Source organism: Polyodon spathula, chromosome 14 (assembly GCF_017654505.1).
Source record: "Polyodon spathula isolate WHYD16114869_AA chromosome 14, ASM1765450v1, whole genome shotgun sequence".
NCBI classification, from domain to species: domain Eukaryota; kingdom Metazoa; phylum Chordata; class Actinopteri; order Acipenseriformes; family Polyodontidae; genus Polyodon; species Polyodon spathula.
The window spans coordinates 8,297,054-8,316,185 of record NC_054547.1 but is presented as its reverse complement, the minus strand read 5'-3'; the positions used below and the strand labels follow the sequence as shown (position 1 = coordinate 8,316,185).

The following is a 19,132-nucleotide window of genomic DNA, read 5'->3' as shown; positions in this document are numbered from 1 at the left end:
TCCTGGTGGGTCATTGGTTCACTTTCAGCCCAAGGCAGCAGTAGGCTAATGGCGCTAATTGTAACCTTTGCTGTCTCACTCAAAAAGGCCAACATCCTCTCTCCTTCTCACAGGGTGGTCTCACCAGGAAGGTTTGGGGGGCAGCTAGTATATGTGTGTGTGGCTTTTTTTTTTTTTTTTTTTTTTTTTTTTTTACACACATCTTCAGAAGTTGAAAACCTTAAAGTCTGGCTGTTTCAGGATCTTGCTTTGTTTTGTTTTTTCAAAGATTAGTATGTGAGGAGTATTGTGGTTAAGTGTTACTTGTTATTTGTGAGTTATGAAGGACAAAGTTCACACTGTAGTGCGATACTACGGTACTTCCGTACACTGTGCTTTACGCGAACTTAAACTATGTAGATACAATTACTGTTAATGTCTTAAAAGCATATTAAATTACACTATAGCGCACGGGATATTACCAATCCCATAGATATAAATGGTAGAAGAATTAATATATATATATATATATATATATATATATATATATATATATATATATATATATTTATAACTAACTTTGATGAGGTAGAATTATCGAGGCCTTGGAGATTTGTTGATTTTAGGTGTAGTTTATAAAATCAGGTTAAGACATTATTCAATTTCCCAAACATATTATAAAAATATAAGTAGAAGGTGAAACTCTTAACAATATTGTTTGAAGCCCCTTATTTGTACCTCGATCTCCCGAGCCCATTGGCATGATGTGTTGGTCACCCCAGCCTTTCCCAAGCCGCGCTGGCTGTGTGTCACATCACTGCATGCCTTGTTGGAGAGGCCCGGAGTGAAGCAGTCTTTATAGAGCGAGACTGTTTAACGGGCCCCTCTACTGCGCTGGTGTGTTTATTTATTCATCAGGGCTAGATGGGCAGAGCATATGGTAACCAGACATTTTAAACAGAAACAATAGTAAATGCAGTGTAATGTATTGCCATATTCCCTCCTAGTTCCTGGGTCTCTCATAGCTCTATCCTCTTATCTATGTGAGCACTTGAGACTTTAAATAATATTATAAAATGATATCTTTTTTCTATTAAAATGTGTGTTTTTAGCCATTTCTAAACCATTATAAAAATGTAAGAACAATTAAGGTACATTTTCCGATTCTACCTTGGAGTGTTCATTCAGATGCTGCTGGCTTAATATCGTAAGGTTGCAGATGCAAACCCGGTAAATAGCCATCGACTAATGGGTATCGCCGTCAGGTGATAGGATTATGCTGAGCTTAATATAAAAGCTGCCTTTAGGCCTCTGTAGCTCTGACGTCAGAGCCCCGCCCCTCAGGTGCTGAATGACTATGCAGAGCGTAGGAAGCCCAGCCTCTTTTGCGTCAGGCCGCAAGGGCTACTGAAGCGACCTCGCTGCTTGATGGCTATTTTCTCTTTCAGAGAACCAGGGTTATTTAGACAATGCCTGACCCAGCGTCCTACAACCATAGCACACAAACAACTGTTCAGTGTGCCTGATACCCCTTGTACGGTCAATATAGTACCGGGCAGAGCATGTGCAACCGTTGGTCCTCCAGAGAAGAGAAGGGAGGAGGATGGAATGCCATCAACTCCACAGATTGGTTCACGTAGAACAGGGATATTACTTTCAGCAAAAATGCAGGGTTTGGCCGCATGGAGACTCTAGACTCGTCTCCAGCGAAGTGAGTGCAAGAAGGGTGCACTGAAAGTGCATGCAGCTCACTCACCGGTTTTGCTGAAGCAATAGCCAGCAAAAACGCAGTCTTTAAGGACATGAGCTTCAGATCCACAGTGTGGAGTGGCTCAAATGGGGCTTTTGAAAGGGCTTCCAGCACCACATCAAGGCGCCATGAGGGGAGGCTAGATGTCCTGAGAGGACGCAGCCTCCTCGCATCCTAAAGAAATTGGGACGCCAGGAAATGGTTTGCAGGCGATAACCCATCTATGCGCATGTGACAAGCAGATTTGCCTGTCAGGTACACCTTCAATGTGGAAGGGGACCTACCGTCATCTAATAGACTCTGGAGAAACTATAAGATAACTGCCATGGGGCAGGTAACTGGGTCCTGGCCCTGGGCCAGACTCCAGTCCTGAAATAACTGCAACTTCTACCCGTATTGCGACCTGGTAGAGGGAGCTCTCGCGCTCTGAATAGTGGCAATAACTGCTGATGACAGCCCTAGAGCTGACAGGCGTTCTCCATTCAGGGGCCAAATCCATAGCTGCATCAACTGGGGGTTGCCACAGATCGCTCTGGGCCTGAGAGAGGAGATCTGCCTCTGCTGGCCGCACCAGGGTCGAAAATCAGGTCCTTCGGGGCCACCGTGGAGCTACCACAAGCACTGTAGCTCTCTCTACCCTGACCTTCTGTAGGAAGGTGGGGAGCAGTGGTTTCAGTGGGAAGGCATATAGGAGATAAGCGAGCCATTCATGGGCCAGGGAGTCGACTCCTAAGGGACTGTCGAGGTATCTCATCAAGAACCAAAGAGGGCAGTGCGTAGACTCCTGCGAGGCGAAGAGATCTACGTCTACTCTGCCAAACCACCCCCAGATGCGTTCCACCGCCCTGCGGTGGAGACACCATTACGAAGCCAGGGGACCTCCTCTGGAGAGGAGATCTGCGGCGTAGTTGAGTTGGCCTGATAAGTGGACGGGTCGAAGAGAAGCCAGCCGGGGCTACGACCACAGTAACAGCCAAACCGCCATGCGGTGAAGGCTCGGAGTTCTCGGGCCACCCTGGCGGTTGATATATGCCATGACCGTGGTGTTGTCTGACCGCACCAGCACGTGTTTATTCCGGACTACCGGAAGAAAGTGCCGTAGGGCGAGATCTACTGCCCTGAGTTCCAGGACATTGATGTGGGCTGAGGCCCAAGGCCCCGTCCACACTCCTTGAGTCCCCACACCGTTCCAGACTGCTCCAGCGGTGGTTGGAGGCATCTGTGGTGATTACTTCCCTCCGGAAGATGGGACCCATGGTTGTCCCGTGACAAAGGTTGGAGGGGGCCCTCCACCAGCGCAGGGTTCTCCAGCAGGACTGGGATATCACCAGCCTGCGATGTCTGTCACGTTGCGGGTGAAGCGCAAATGAGTTGAACCAGGCCTGGAATGGCCTTTGGTGGACAAGGCCCAAAAGAAGGGCCTGCGAGGCAACAGCCATCAACCCCAGCATGCGCTGACACAGCACCATGCTTACTGTCTCTCTAAACCTGAATAGGGAGAGGCAAGACTAACAACTCAGAGAGTTACTGCAATAATGTGGCCTTCATAGACACCGAGTCTAGGTGGAGGCCCAGAAAATCCGATTGCTGGCTTGGCTTGAAGTGGCACTTTTGCAGGTTCATCCTGAGACCGAGCCGCTGGAGGTGGTCTGTGACCAATGCCATATGTGCCAGGGCTTGCTCCTGTGACTGAGCGCAGATGAGCCAGTCGTCTAGATAATTCATCAGTCGAACGCCCTGAACCTGCAGGGGGGCTAGAATGGCGTCCATGCACTTGGAAAAGGTGCGAGGAGCAAGGGACAGGCCGAAGGGGAATACGCAGTACTTGTAGCACCTAGCCCTGAAACGTGAAACGAAGACCCTTGGGTCGCTGGCGATTGCTGCCCCCCCTAGGGCGCCAGTTGCCCCTCTTTGTAGGCCGACCGTGCTGCAGGGCAGGTGCTTCCAGACAAGCTGTAGGAGCACGAGCAGGCCTGGGCGTAGGCTGTCGCCCCCACAGGGGGGAAGCCCTAGCAGGCAAGGCAGGCTTCCGTGGAAGCAGCTGGGCATACTGCCTTCGATGCCTCCCTGGTCTTCAGAGTACTCTGAAGCATCTCCTCCACTGTAGGGCCAAATGTATGGCCAGGAGTGATAGGGGCATCCAGGAAAGAGGACCTGTCCTGCTCCTGAACTCTAGCCTGGGAAAGCCAGAGTTGCCGTCTGGTGACCACCAGTACCGCAAGGCATCGGCCCTCTGCTCTGGCCGTGAGTTGAGCCAGTCTGATGACTGCCTCAGAGACCTGGTTCAGCTCTTGTCTGTGAGCCGCGGTGACCATATCAGGGAGTTCCTTAATAAGGATGGCCTGATAGACAGAGAGCATGCTCGACACATTGTAAAGCCGGGCATCTTGGGAGCAAGCGCCATATGCCTTCTTGAGGTGCATCTCTGTTGTCCGACACTGTCTGTTAGGACATTGTAGGTCCTTGGCCAGTCCAATGCCCCGTGCCTGTACAAGGGCCGCAATGGCCACCGGGGGGGAAGGCTGCCAAGCTGGCACCCTCTGCTCCCTGCATGGAAGAAAAAAGCAGAGCTCCAGCCACCGTGCTAGGTGCTGACGCTGGGTTGGACCAGGAAGACTGGATCTCCCTGACGAAGTCAGGGAAACTGGGGCAGTGTCCTGTCCTGTACTCAATTCTCTTCTACACAAAAAAGCTAAAAAGATTTTTCCAAATAGAGGAGAATGGTTAGTGGCAATTGGTTTTATTTTCTCATGTGTTACATATTTTATGTAAACCTCAGTTTAATTCTTCAAAACAAAATGATATTATTGTTTATTAAGTCTTCCCATATGTATTCAATCTGTGTGGCCAGAAACAGCTGCTTTTTGTAACTGAGTGTTTGTAAAAAGCAACTGCTTGTTTGTTTGTTTGTTTGTTTGAAGATATTTATACAAGGTTACATTTCAAGCATTTATTAGCACTCAACGACTAAAGAGGCCCTTATCTAACAACTGAGGAAGGAGGTAGACTTGAGGACGTTGCCATTGCGGAAAAACTAATCCTTACAGCTGTAGTAAAAACAACAAGAAATTGAGTCCTCTCTTGTTGCACTATTTTTTTTTTTTTTTTAAACAAGATGATTAATCTTGGTGATATAACACTGTACCTCTGGGCAGACAGTTTAGGAGAAAAATTCTATGGTGTAATTTAAACATTCAGACTAATCATTTTGCTGCTCCGGTGAAAAAAACGAATGAATCTGACAATACCCTTGATAGGTCAGCATAGTCATTACCTCCTTAAACTGGCCATAATTGGTCCATCCTCCTGGTTGGTAATGTTTTTTTTTTTTTTTTCTCCCCACCACAGCGATACTGGCAAAGTGATTATATAATTAGAAAATGTTTTTGTTCAGATAATCATAATCTGGTTTTAGAAAACAGATCTCTTAAATTTCTGTTTTGTTTTTCTCTGCAGACAGATATTTTAGTTGTTAGCTGCGACCTGATCACAGATGTCGCCTTACACGAAGTGGTTGACTTGTTCCGTGCCCACGATGCCACACTGTCCATGCTGATGAGTAAAACACATGAATTCACAGAGACCGTACCTGGACAGAAAGGAAAGAAAAAGACAGGTGAGTGATAACTTCTGTACTTGAGTGAGGTTTGCATGCTTGGTATTAGAAGCTGGCAGAGTGACCAACTCCATCTCCTTTGCAGTTTGCGCTCAGGTAGTCTGACTGATATCTTGGTTTTAAGAGTAATGAGATTGTAAAGGAATATGTGAAGATCTTTTCAGATAAATAGCAAACTGACAGTTTTATTTATTTCTTTTTTTGGCCACTAGGGTATGATAGACACCAGTTGCCCTGATAGTGGTTGAAAATTACTGTTGAATCTCCCCCTCTTTGCCACAGGGGAACAAAGGGATTTTGTTGGGGTTGACAGCTCAGGAAAGAGACTGCTGTTTATGGCCAACGAGGCAGATTTGGATGAGGAACTTGTCATCAGGAAATCCATCATGCGCAAGTAAGCGTCTCTCTTCGTGGATCCTACTTCTTATTTGATTTATTAAAAAATAAATACACAGCTTCACTAACAGGCCTAGTGACCCTTTTATTCACACAGTTTAACAAATGTAGAAACTTACGTAGAGTGGGGGGAAAAAATGATTTATTATTGTTTTTTTATTACTGTAAAGGTTTATTAACAAAAATGATCAAATATTTCTCTATTCATATTTTAAGTAAAAAATAAATAAATGAAATAAATAAATGTAATCCTGTTTGAATGTTACTATACACCTGACATTACTTTGTGTGGGATTGCTAATAAAAACATATTGGATCCATCCCAGTCTGCCATGGGACCCCAAAATGATTCCAGCAAGTGTAGGATTTGCTTCTGCTTTGGCAGGGGCAGGCTATTTTTCTCTGGCTGTCTGCTGTTAGTAATATTCTGCTGCATGTTTTTCAAATTGAAATAGCTTTATTATTGGAGCGTTTTATTGTGAGGCTTCCGTTTTCTTTGGAGAGACCTGTGTCCTGCTGTGCCCAAACTGGAGCAGCTCTGTCTGCTACGTACAGAGTCTCAAGAGATTTTAGGCAGGAAAAGCAGGGATGTTCATGTCAATAACTGTATATCATAGGTAGATATGACAGTAGTTCTCATATATGCTGATCCCTTTTAAGCATACTTCATACTGCTAGTCAATAATGACGAAGTATCAAATAGTGAACAAATAAAAAAATAACTTGATATACAAGCCATCAATGTATTTTAGTAAATTACATGTATTTATTTATTGGTAAATCAATATTTATCAGTAAATTATTTCCACAGATACTGGTTTTTCTAAATTGAACTTAAATTAGTTTTCTAATTTAAAAATACACTTTGCACTTAATTCAGTTTCTGCAAGCAGTTTGGTTTCTTCCATTGTAAATGTGGTGTCTGGATTACTGCTTATAGCCAGACAGCATAGTTTGATTGCACGGAGAATAAATTTAAATGGATTCCTATTGGCTTATAGTTCCTATTGAGTTTCCATATTTGGATAACTTGATAACAACGATTGCGATTCACATTTGATACACGGTTACATTACACAAATGCACCATTCAAAACGTATATGATTATATCTCAGTAATACTCACTGCACAGGCATTACATAATGGATAATTGGCCTTGAATTTATTTAAGCACCCTGCCTTCCGCTGAGGCCTCAACTTTTTTGGGGGTTTAATCTGTGATCAAGGGTTACCTAAATATGGTCGCTCCTTCTTCCCGAACAGGTGAATAGTGAAATCAAAATATAGTAATCCCATCCTTACAAAAGTCTTGCGTTGTGTTGTCTGCTGCCTCCTGTTGTACAAACTGTCTGCTGCCGGTCCGGAAGTGGCTGTTTGAGCTGTTATCACTTGTGCAGAGCAAGGGCCCTGTGTGCTGTGTCTGGGATCTCGTAAATACTTCAGGGAACCAGACAGTAAATTGTGGCTTTAAATAGGCAGACCATGGCTGTTGTGATTGCGTGGACCTCTGCATGGTTCAAACACACATAGATCAGCCACATACACACAATTTCAACCCTGTCATGCCTGCCAGGGGTATCTGGCCTTTCTCTATGTCCAAATTTGATGAAAACTAGTTTAATTTACATGTTTATGATGGTGGAAGCTGGTGAAAACACATACGGAGCTCCTGAGTGGTGCATCCAGTAAAGGTGCTAAGCAACCTACAGCTATGACAGGCTATGTCATTGCCGATCGTGACCGGGAGTTCCCAGGGGGCGGCACACAATTGTCTGATTGCTTCGCTGTGGATCCGCAGTGCAAAAAAAGACGGCTAGGCAGGGACGCGTGTGTCAGCCGGTGTTTCCCAAGTCGCCGGGGGGTTGCAGTGGAGAACCGGGATTAATAAAAATACAACTGGTGATTCCAAATTAGGGGGAAAACTGGGATAAAGTCATTGGTGACAACTAAATTAAAAATAAATAAATGAAATAAAACACATGTTTATTGTTTTTATATAAGATTCATTTGCTACTTCAAAATGTGTTTTGGTTATGTACATTAGGTGGGTTTCTTCCTGCCAGTTGTTTAATAAGATTAAACTTGGTACATTTGGTACAGTGATGTAGGAAAGCAGAAGGATCTCAGTGATTTTACAATGAGGCATGCTACAGCAGTTGGTGCAATCTGCTCTTTCCTTAATATAGTGGCAGTACTGGCCAACATGTCCTTCAAAACAACCTCTCTGGTCTCCCAGTATAGTATAAAGTAATAATTATAAAAGGAAGAACACAGTGAAAGTCTGGATACTATAAAACATTTCACTCCCTGAAGAGCCAAAGATGTGTAATTATGTAGTAAGGGAATCGATTAGTTTGCTCAGATTCCCTTTGCTGCACTTCTGTCTGGAAATTGGCCTGCCATTTAAATAGCTGTGCGAACTTACGATCCAGATGTATCCAAACATGCTGTTAAATAAACAGCATTGTTATTGTTTCATTTATAGTTTGCATCTGTAGTCTTGCTCTGAACATTCGTACACATTTACCAGAACGTAGGGCTCATTTTGAAAATGATTAATACCATACCAAGATAGACATTAAAAAATAAAGAAAGAAATACTAAATAACATGTTGGCCTCTTACTCCAACACGTACGTTTTTTTTTTTTAAATTATTATTCTGGTTGCAATAGTTACACAGATAGAGCAGGTGAACAGGTATGTGAAACCATATTGCTAACAGGATCTGTACCGCTGTGTCAAGTGCTGTCTTACTGTGCAGACACAGAAATCTGGCCGTAGCACATTGCACACGGAATTGAATCAAAACTGGTACTGGCAGAGGACTGGCCTAGATCTGTTCGAGATTTATTTCCGAGGAGCTAAGTCACTGGTAGGCGGTTTGTGATCCTCCTGATGATTTCTGTTTGCCGTTTCCACATGTTTGCAATCGCGCGCCTTGGCTGCGGCCATGCTACACATGTCATTTTAGTTGACCCTTTAATTGATTTTACAGCTTGAAAGCTCCTGCAGATTTCTCTCTCATGGTATCTTGCAATAATCTAGAGTTGGATTGTTGGCAGAGTTTAAAAAGTTTTATTGTTTAATTCTTTCTAGTTGTCTTTCCTTTTTGATTTACATCTCCCTTCATGTAGAAATAAGAAATAATGCAATAGTGGTCATGCTGCACTCTAGTGTTTTAGCATATCTCTTAAAGACTGATCATGTTTTTTAATAGATCACTTTAAAAGCACTTTAAAAGATTATTGGGTAAAACTTGTAAGTCAAGTAGGCAAACATTTTGGCTAGTGCCTTCATTACACTGATTTCACTTTTTCAGTGATCTCAAATAGTTATAGATGACATAATTAGGGTTTCTGATTTTCAGTTTTAACCGATAAAACACCCCCGATTACATAATAATAATAATAATAATATCGGTGCATGTTCAATAAACACAGAAAAAGCACTGGAAATGGTTACCCAATTCATGTTGACTTGACACCCTTCCCCATGAAAAAAAATAACTAAAATGCCTCCAAAAAACAAAACAACACTTTCTCGACTCCCTTTTGGGCAAAGTCCCCCCCCTTCCAGACTTGTATCTTGCATGGATTCATTCTGAGTATTTTAAACCCAACTACTGAGTGGCAGGAAATTTCTACATTTCTATTGGAGGATTGTAACACCTTGCAAGATTTAAAACAAGATTACAAGAAACTTGTGAGATTTAAAGCTGTATTACAGTTCGATAGGGAGTGTTTACCTGCATGTGGAATTTAAAACAAAATTGCAAATTGTAGCGAGATGTAAAATAAAAATGCTTACACACAAACCCCAGAAGAATATAAGGATTTAGTTGTGGAAGACAAAGGAAGAAAGGTACAATTGAAATGTGCAAGCACTATTGAGTTGTACATATTATGACGCAAAAAAACGAAAGTAACCGAAAACAATAATTTCATACAGTATATAAAAAAAATGAAAGCCATGAAAAAAAGATTTACATATAACTTGACAATAGCTAAAAAATAAGCCCCGAAAAATTTAATTTAATAAAATCCAAAAACCAGGAACCCTAGATGAGGGGTCTCAAACCCTGGTTGTGGAGAGCTTCTGGGTCTTCTGGTTTTCGTTTAAAACCAAGCTCTTTTACTTAATTGCACCAATTATTGGCTTAATTTGTCAAGATTAACAGGTGTTCTAGATCTTTAGCTATTGATGATGTAAAGACACCTAGAAAACCTACAGGACTGGGGCTCTCCCTACCCTAGACATATCAGCACTATATTATCACATGTAAAGATAATTGAATTGTTGTTCTGACAAACATTTAGTATTGTGTTGGAGGTGATATAAATTCAATGAGTGTGCAAGGTCTAATTGCATTTAGTTATGAAATATTATCACCCGAAAACTAGTGCTATTCAACATCTGAAATAGCCAGTACTCCATACAGTCGCATAGAATACGCTCCCCCCTCACCAAAGTCTATAGTAACCGTCCTTCCTGTCTCAAATATTTCCACTTTATTTAAACAACTTTGGATACAAATGCCTTTGTTTTTCTGCAGTCCTGTAGATGTCTATTCTAAGTATGTTTCACTGTGCTAATGTTGACACAGACTCTTTCCATGACAGAGCTGGAGTTGGCTTTGTCCCCATTGTGAGAGAAATAGAAAAGTGCATTATGTCTGTTAAACCCCTTTAAGGTCAACCAAAAACAGTGTCCTGTCTGGGATTTAGGAAGTTGGGGGAGGGGGGTTATTAGGGTGGTTAGTCACCAAACAATTCAAGAACGGCAGAAGAGTTGTGCCTCGAAAAAAATAAATATGCAAAATTATGTCTTTTGATTCGATTAGAGACACTGTAATGCTCTGTAAAGCAATCTTCTTCTAACTACCATAGTCCTTCGAATTTAAGACACAGCCCAAATTTACAACCCTCAATTTGAGGTAAAAATAAAACATCAAATAAATATGCATTTACAAAGATGCAACTACAATTACGCTGTTGTATTGTACAAAATTCTACATGAGACAGTGTTGTTGTAGATTGACCACAGAGCTTGTTTATTGTGCTGTGTTCTGTATAATAGTTAAGATGGCATCTTTGTCATGCTCATACACATACCACCACTCATTTACGGCATCCCACAACCTGGCAACGCCAAGCATGACACAACACTCCACAGCATCAGGCAACATGTAACCCAGCAACCACAACAGCATTGAACTGTGGTATTGCTTGGCATGTTGAAAAACACAGGGATCTGATCAGCATTTTCAATCTGTCCAAGCTTGTACTGTTTGTTAGAAATGCTGAAATTATAAATGTTTCTCTTGGAATTCCCCAGGAGCAGTCAGTCACGTTGCTGCTTGTGTATTCGGGCAGACGCCTTTGTTGTCTTTTCTCAGCAGTCAGTCACATTGCTATTTGTGTACTTAGGTAGTCACGTGTTTTGTTGGCGATTTTAATGTACGCATCACTATACTTTACTCAAATTTAAGAAGCAGGCTATTTTTAGGAAACAAATTATTAAAAAAGCCTGTCTTACCGTATTCCTTTGAATTTAACTGTAAAAAAATTAGCAGTGATAAGGATAAACATGAAAATGTGTTTATTCATTATTGTCCAATTTTATTATATTCAGCACAGTACACAAAAAAAAAAACACCTGTGAATTTATACTTTGTTTGAAAGCCAAAGCCCAGTGTTTGAACATTATTTTACAGGCTAGAGGGTTTGTCCGCTGCTTGACTCTGCATTTTTTATTTATCACAAGCAAACAGAATAAACCAGCATATTTTGCTAACGTGAAGCACATGGAACATAGTTAAATAAAGAGTTAAGTGCTGTTTCTTCTCTGTGTTTTCCATGTGAAGGACAGTCAATAAAAAACACCTGTTGGTGCAGGTCTGGAGGAGTCAGCCCTTAAAAAAAAAAAAAAAAAAAAAATTACAGCCTTCTGCTGCTGGACCCCCCCAATATAGCCTGTTTTATCAGTGGGAGTTCTGTTCAGCAGGGCACAGGTGCTGGGGAAATTCACATAAATCACTGTGTCATACACTGTTTGTCACAATATGCTCTTCTACCAGACAAAAATGTACTTTTTAAGGAATAAGGAAAACTGACCGTGGTTCACTTTCTGTATATTACTAGGCAGGCCATTTGTCTCTTTGTTTGTGCTAGTACATTTTTTTAAATTAGTTCCCATATTCTATATTTTTGAATAATAATAATAATAATAATAATAATAATAATAATAATAATAATAATAATAATAATAATAATATTATCAATTATACAAAGTTAATATTTACTGCTTATTTATTTTGTTACGATAAATGATTTGGGAAACGTGACTAACATTTAAAAGAAAGTGCTGTAGTTAAAACCCAATACCTATAAAATAAACCAATACCAACTGCTGGACTAAAGCAGCCTGCCAAGATTTGTCTTTCTAGCTGGGAGCTGCTGTGAAAGCAGGTTAAATCTGTATTTGTATTCTCAAATAAAATAATACAGTAAGTTCGGAAGAATTAAGGGCATATGGAAGCATGCAAATGGCCCTACATAGAACAGACCTAATGTGCATGTGTAAAGTAGGTCGTGTATAAACATCATCCGCTATGTACAAAACAAATTAGTCATGTCCACTAAAACTGGAAAACATTTTGATTATGTACTTAAAGAGAAAAGTATGATGTTACAGACATTTAAAAACTTACCACAAATAAGCACCATTTTATTCAATGACCTGTTCACTGGACACAATACAACTGCCATTTTTTATTTATTTGCCATTTGAATCAACCCGTTCGTTCGTTGTACAGAAGGTTTCGATTAAAAAAGCAGAACATGTTTTAAGTTATAAAATGATTCCAGTTATTTCATAGTACTTGGAGCACTCCTGAAATGCCCCTGTTGTAACTATTTAAGACCTTTGTTCATCTGGGGGCATATGTTTCTAACCCTAATAAAAACAGTCCTGCCAAAAAGACCACCTGCATTACTGCCCGTCCGTGTCTCCAGTAGATTTGTTTTCTAGATTGCATAAATCCTACAGGACTCAAACTTAAAGCTGTAGAGCACACTCCATTTGTTAAGGTAATGAAGCTGACTGTCTTTGTTAGGTTTGTAACAATGCCTCCCTACCCTTTTCAGGGTAAAATAAAGGTTGTACAGTACAGTACAGTGCTGTAGAGCTCTGAACATCGGTGTGCTGATGTTTGTGTTGTGGACAGTGCCCATCCAAGCACTGCTCTAAGTCTTCATTTATTGATTCCCCTTGTCAGACTCCACAGGTGAAGCAAAGATATTCCACTGTACAGCCACACACAGTCGTAGCGATTTAACTAAAACTTAATTTAAAACCCCTTGTCTCAAAATTGTAAACCTAATTGCATTGCAGCCTAGCTCTGTTTGACCATGATTTTATTTGCTTGCTTATTTAGTCACGTGTAACCTCTGTTATGCTCTTCTGTATCAATTATATAAAATAAGGATTGTGACGCTACTGGAGGATTTATAACAGCTTTACTTTTCAGATTTTCAGCATATGATATATCAGTACTTTAACTTGTTTTTTGCCCTTTCCCCCCACCCAGCCCAAAAATGAAGAAGAAAAACACTGAATTGAATATCAGGGGCTGGGGCTAGTGCAGAGTGTGCAGCAGCAGCATTGTGAAGGGGGTCAGAGGTTCCGGGCATTCTTCATGCCTGTTTGAGTGTGTATGTGAGATGTACAGATACCACATGTTAGACATGTGGTACTCATCAATGGAGGATGTGACTGGGTGACGCAAAGCAGACAGGAATGCAGAGTGAACACCCTCAACTGGGAATTTCTTTCACCGTGGGTGGCTCAGTGATGCACTGTCCTCTTCCAGCCAAAAATACCCATTAAAAACTGACAGGGACCTTGATGCTAAAAATTAGATGAGAGCCACTGCTTTGTTTATCGTTACATAATTTGGCCGGGTGTGGGTTACATGCTGGGCCTGTGTACTAATCTCTTTGTTGAGGTTGTTTATTACTTGGTTTTACTTTATTAGTAAAAATATGATTTTCTTTTTTATGTATATCACTACATCACTTCAGAAAATAACACACACACAAAAGTCCTATGTTAATCTCATCTCAGACATGTATAGCAGAAATGTGATGGCAAATTTGCTGTACATGTATAAAATAACTGAAAAGGCAAAGCAGGCGTGGTTTGCCTCAAATAATTTGTCAAACATGCTATTGCCTAAACGTACTATTGCCTATTAAATCTGTTTGCCTTTATTTAGACAAAGACTTTTAAATTCCAGTTTGCTGTATCCTTAAAAAAATGATACAAAACTTTAGAGGACACTAATGAGAGAAATTGGATTTGCCAGTGGGTCCCGTTCTGTCGGGGTACATGTTTGGTACGGAAGCACCCCTGCAGGGCTAAAACCCCTTAAACTGATGGATTAAGCAAAGATCCCAGCATCTTATCCCAGCATGGAGTTTTAATAACCATCTGGTGAATCGCTGCTGGGAGCTGAAGTCCAGGTTTAAGAAAGCGAGCTGCTTACCAACAGCAGCTGAAGCTCCAGGTCTCAGCTTGAGCTGCCTTCTGTGGTGGTCTCTGGAGGCAACGACTGATCTCTTAATGGTGTAACAGAGTAAACAAATTGAGAAGGTGTCATTGTGTGCACAATCTTCTGTCTATCTCTCAGACATATTCAATCGTTCGATATTTCATCAGCAAAGGGAACTTTTGTCTTTATTCCAGGACTGCTCTGGTAGAATACAGCGATATTCAACAAAATGGTGGGATATTCGAAAAGCAATATTTAGAGATTAAGTCAATCTAGCTGCATTGGTCTTGAACTTATGGATGCAGTCCTAACCTTTATCAAATTTTTCTGCTTGATTTTCTTAGGTTTTAACTCACAGTTTGTACTTTATTTAAACATCCCATCTTCACTCGTTTGAATTACATAACTGCATTATATTTGAGCATTTTTGATCTACTGTACCTGCTATATAACTGACTTTTATTTGGTTTTATATTAATCGCCTCTTTTTTTTTAAAAACAGACATTGTAATGGTGGAGGTGTTCACTGACCAAGTGAAAGCCAGTTGATATGAGTGAAATACTGCTGTTTGACAGTTTCCTTTTTCTTCATTGCTGCTGAACACAACTTTTGCAATATCTCCGAGTGGTCTTAATGACTAGCAGTTTAGGGTTTTTCTATCCACGTTCTAAAGGAAGTTACCCCAGCAGAACCTCTTGAGGCCAGGTGCCTTGTTTTAAAGAGAGGCCTGGGAGATCAGACAAAATTGCACACTGCAGATGAACATTGGTCTTGAAAAATCACAAATAAAGCAACTTCACCTCCAGGCAATACAAAGCGGCTAACATGAAGACTTAGGATCAATGGGGGAGTCTAACACAAAATATACTTATGTTGAAAGTCCTTGAGGTTAGTGGAGCTTACATCAAAGACTGCACTAAACTGAATTTGATCTTTTAAACCTTTCCAGAAATGTCATTGTCAACTGTGTTTAATGATTGCGGTTGATTTTTAATTACACTGAAGTCCCAGCTCTTGTGTCTTTTTAGTTATTTAAATTCTGAGGAGTTAAAAAAGAAAGGTTGACACATTCAAACATCCATTTAAAATGAACAACCTATATAGAAAATATATACTGTAAATATATTTTAAATCCTTTATGTAAAAAAGAAAAAGAATGTGTCAATATATTGTCTGAAACATGTATAGTCAAACAGCAGTCTTACAAAATAAATACCAGAAATACTTTTGGCCCCCTGACATTTTCATAACTCATTATGAGACTTCAGTGCATTAGTAGATTGAATTTGTCCTCAAAGCGTAACTTGATATTGAGGGGAATTACCGCTCATGTATTTGTACACAAAGTTCTGAAGATGATAAAGCTTTCAATCACTTAAATTAAGTGTCACCCCTCAATGACAACACTAGGAATTCACAGATGCTGCTCAGTGCTTGCTTATTTGGAATGCAGCACCTGCTTTGGAGAAGATCAAGTAAATTACACAAACATAAAGTTCATTAAAAAACAAAATCTTCAGTGTTGAACAGGTCACATACACCACAGTTTAAAAAAGGAAACGCAATACCCCAACTGGGCCATGACTCTCAGACAAGCTGTGGTCAGATGTCAGTTAATTCAAAGATCAGAGTGCAGATTAATCATTGCAGGTATAGGTGCCGCCCCCTTTTGGGTCCAGCCGAGCTGTAAGGAAAGAATTACTGAACACTTGGTCTCTTGGCTTAACTTGGATTAATTATGCTGACACCCCAGCAGCTGTGAAGGGTCTTCAGAGGGAGCGTCTCCGAACATTGTTACAGCGCCCTGCAGTGATGTTTGGCCAGTTGTGTGAGCAGGAGCTTTGTAAGCGTTGCTATGGCAGCTGTTGGGGGGGGGGGGGGCCTTGCACAGTTGTCATCGTAAACACAGAACAAATAATGAAAGGCTGGAAATATATTTAAATTAAAACATAGGATAAATAGAAAAATTAAGGATAAAACACCAAACCGGTTTTAATATTCCTTATTTCAGTTGGCCAAAAACCTGACTTAAGACAATGTTGTGTGCTAGTGTTGGTCATTAACTATTTTGTTGTTCTTATTTTCAGACATCCTAGAATGCATATCAAAACTGGCCTTGTTGACGCCCACCTCTACTGCCTGAAGAAATCAGTGGTTGACTTTTTAGCAGACAACAAGTGAGTCCAAATAGAAATATTCTACTGTACCACTGACTAGTTTCCTGGCATTCCTGAAGACTAAACCATCTTAAGGCCCTGGTTGCTTGATGTGATGCCACAACCTGTGCACACTGAGCGTAAACAGGTAGCCACTTTTGAACAGGTCACATGGAGGCCTCTGCCAGGCTAACGTTGAAGGCTGTCACAACCTAACCTTTCTGTTTCTATTTTTAGTAAAGCTTTACATTTGATATTATGCCATTCCTACTAACATAGGAAGGAGCCAAAGCACTTTGATTACTCTCAGACTGCATATTTAAAAGTTAGTGCTAAATAAGACGATTAAAGAAAATTCACTATAGAAAAATCTAACTTGACTAGGAATTACTTAATAACACCATAGAAACAGCAAGAGGAAGCCCCAGACTGCTGAGAGAGTCTTTGCTTATCTTTACATTTAGATTTACTGTATGCAGGGTACCGGAGCTGTGTTGGTAAAAGACCCCAGTTACTCGTTGGCAATAACAAAAGCAATTTTTGTTGTTGTTGTACCTCAGGCCTGTTAACATCTGCCTGCCCCTGCATTCTTTAAATGACATTGGAATTCTGTGGACTTGCTTTGAATGTGAAACAGGGTCTAGTAATTGCTTCCACCATTCCCTCTACCCCCACCACCCCTTTCTTCTGTCCCTTTGTGCTTGTTAAACTCGCATTGTGGGAAATCCCAAACAGCTTCTTTAAGTGCCGTTGAAAATAAGCGCAGGTGGCATTAACATGGGAGCGCATTAGCTCCATTCATAGCCCCTTTTTTCCTTTTTCCAAGCAGGAATTTTCACTTGGTGTACATAAATACTTTCTGGAGCCGTTTATTTCCATCGCTTCCTAGTGCTTTGACATTTTCTTTCAGAGGCCTCCTGATAACTATATTTTTAGTAAAAGAAATAGGCGAGGGGTCTGTACCCAAGATTTCGAAAGCTTTTTATATATTATTTATATATTATATATATATATATATATATATATATATATATATATATATATATATATATATATATTATATATATATATATATACACTTTGACTTTTTATTCAAGATTCTCTCTCTCTCATCTCTCTTTCAAAGTTCCTCCACTGTGGAGCATTTAAGAACAAAATGGACAGAGTAGCTGTTGTTTCTTTCTCGGTATTCACATGGAAATTCTAATCTCCCTGAAAAGAAGCTAAAAAGAAGAGGAGGAGAGGGGAGAGAAAATAAAATCGGAGGGCTTTAGCAAGACCCTGCAGGCTTACACGGAATTTTAAAAACATTATTTTCCCTGATCCTTTTTAACTTGATAGGGAACTATGAACTTGTATATACAGCGGATCAAAATTAACTTTTTTTTTTTTTTTTTAAATAATCCTTACTCTTGGAATCATTGTACAGGCTTGCAAAATTCTACATGGATAGAAGCTATATCGGCAACAAGTGATTATCCCTTACATACACACACTCCCCCTTTTTGGACCCCCACTACCCCCAGTCACTTTTGTTTCAGTCCAAACTCCTGAGTGTAACAATATGTTTAATGAAAACAAAAACAAAACTGTGATTTGACCCAATTTGATAGTTACACATATTGCAGTAATTAGGCTAAATTGGAAGAAGTGATGATACATGACCTGCACAGAAAAGGGGTCCCCCCCCCCCCCCCCCCCCCCCAGGGTTCCAAAACATTGCTTCGCTGAGATATCAGTTCGGAACTGAGCCTTTTGTATGCCAGTCACCCTCCAACCCTCTTTTTTTTTTTTCTTTTAGACATCTTAATTCAGTGTCAGCTAACAGGGACAGGACACGCACAGGGATTTCTTTATTAGATTTAATATTGATTCATCTTTAGCTTTTGTTAAGTTGTAATGATTTATTTATTTTGTATGGGGGGGCAACAGAATGCTCCATCTTTTGGAAGTTATTTCTCAGCTGTTGCATTTTAAGTTAAAGGAGATTATACATTACTAAGATTTAGTTTTTGCTTGTAGCAAGTAACCAGATTGACGTTATTGTGTTGCTTGTCTAAAATGGTTTTCGGTTAAGAAATTGATTGAGAAAGCAGTTAAAAAAAAAAACAACTAGAATGTATGTAGTCTGGATTTAAATATGTTCTTTCCTCATAGATCCATCACCTCCATCCGAGGGGAACTGGTTCCATATTTGGTTCGGAAGCAGTTCTCTGCGTCCACAAATTCCCAGAAGACAAAAGATGACTCCGAAAAGAACCAGAAAAAAAACGATCTGAAAACTCCAGGTTAGAGCCTCTGAAACACAAAAAAGCGCTTTGGACTTGCCTTTTTTAATTATAATTAAGTGCCATATCCACTGCGCTGAAGTTCTACTTCAGATAGATCAGTCACCCAGAAACTTTATAATTACCCAGTTTTTCACATTGTGTTTTTGTGCTTTGAGTAGATATCCACATTTCCTCCAAAGACGAGGGCCTGCTCGATCTTGCCCGGGAGAAGTCCTGCTGGAACGACCACCGGGGAGACATGAGTGACGCGTACCATGGCGGCAAGCTGCGCTGCTATGTGCACATCATGGAAGACGGCATGTGTTACCGTGTCAATACCCTTGCTGCCTACATTGAGGCCAACCGCCTGGTGAGTGAGCATACAGCACAGGTAATATAGGGGAATGTTGGA

General features: G+C 40.6%; 1 protein-coding gene across 1 annotated transcript in view; it reads left to right on the top strand.

Annotated features, from left to right (window-relative positions):
* The window catches only part of LOC121327025 (translation initiation factor eIF-2B subunit gamma-like), a 38,888-nt gene that overhangs the window by 12,416 nt on the left and 7,340 nt on the right, over window positions 1-19,132 (top strand). The window contains exons 4-8 of the mRNA XM_041270784.1: window positions 5,186-5,345; window positions 5,628-5,739; window positions 16,382-16,471; window positions 18,608-18,738; window positions 18,900-19,090. Coding sequence (XP_041126718.1) covers window positions 5,186-5,345; window positions 5,628-5,739; window positions 16,382-16,471; window positions 18,608-18,738; window positions 18,900-19,090 — 684 coding nt within the window. The remainder of the gene's footprint in view (window positions 1-5,185; window positions 5,346-5,627; window positions 5,740-16,381; window positions 16,472-18,607; window positions 18,739-18,899; window positions 19,091-19,132) is intronic.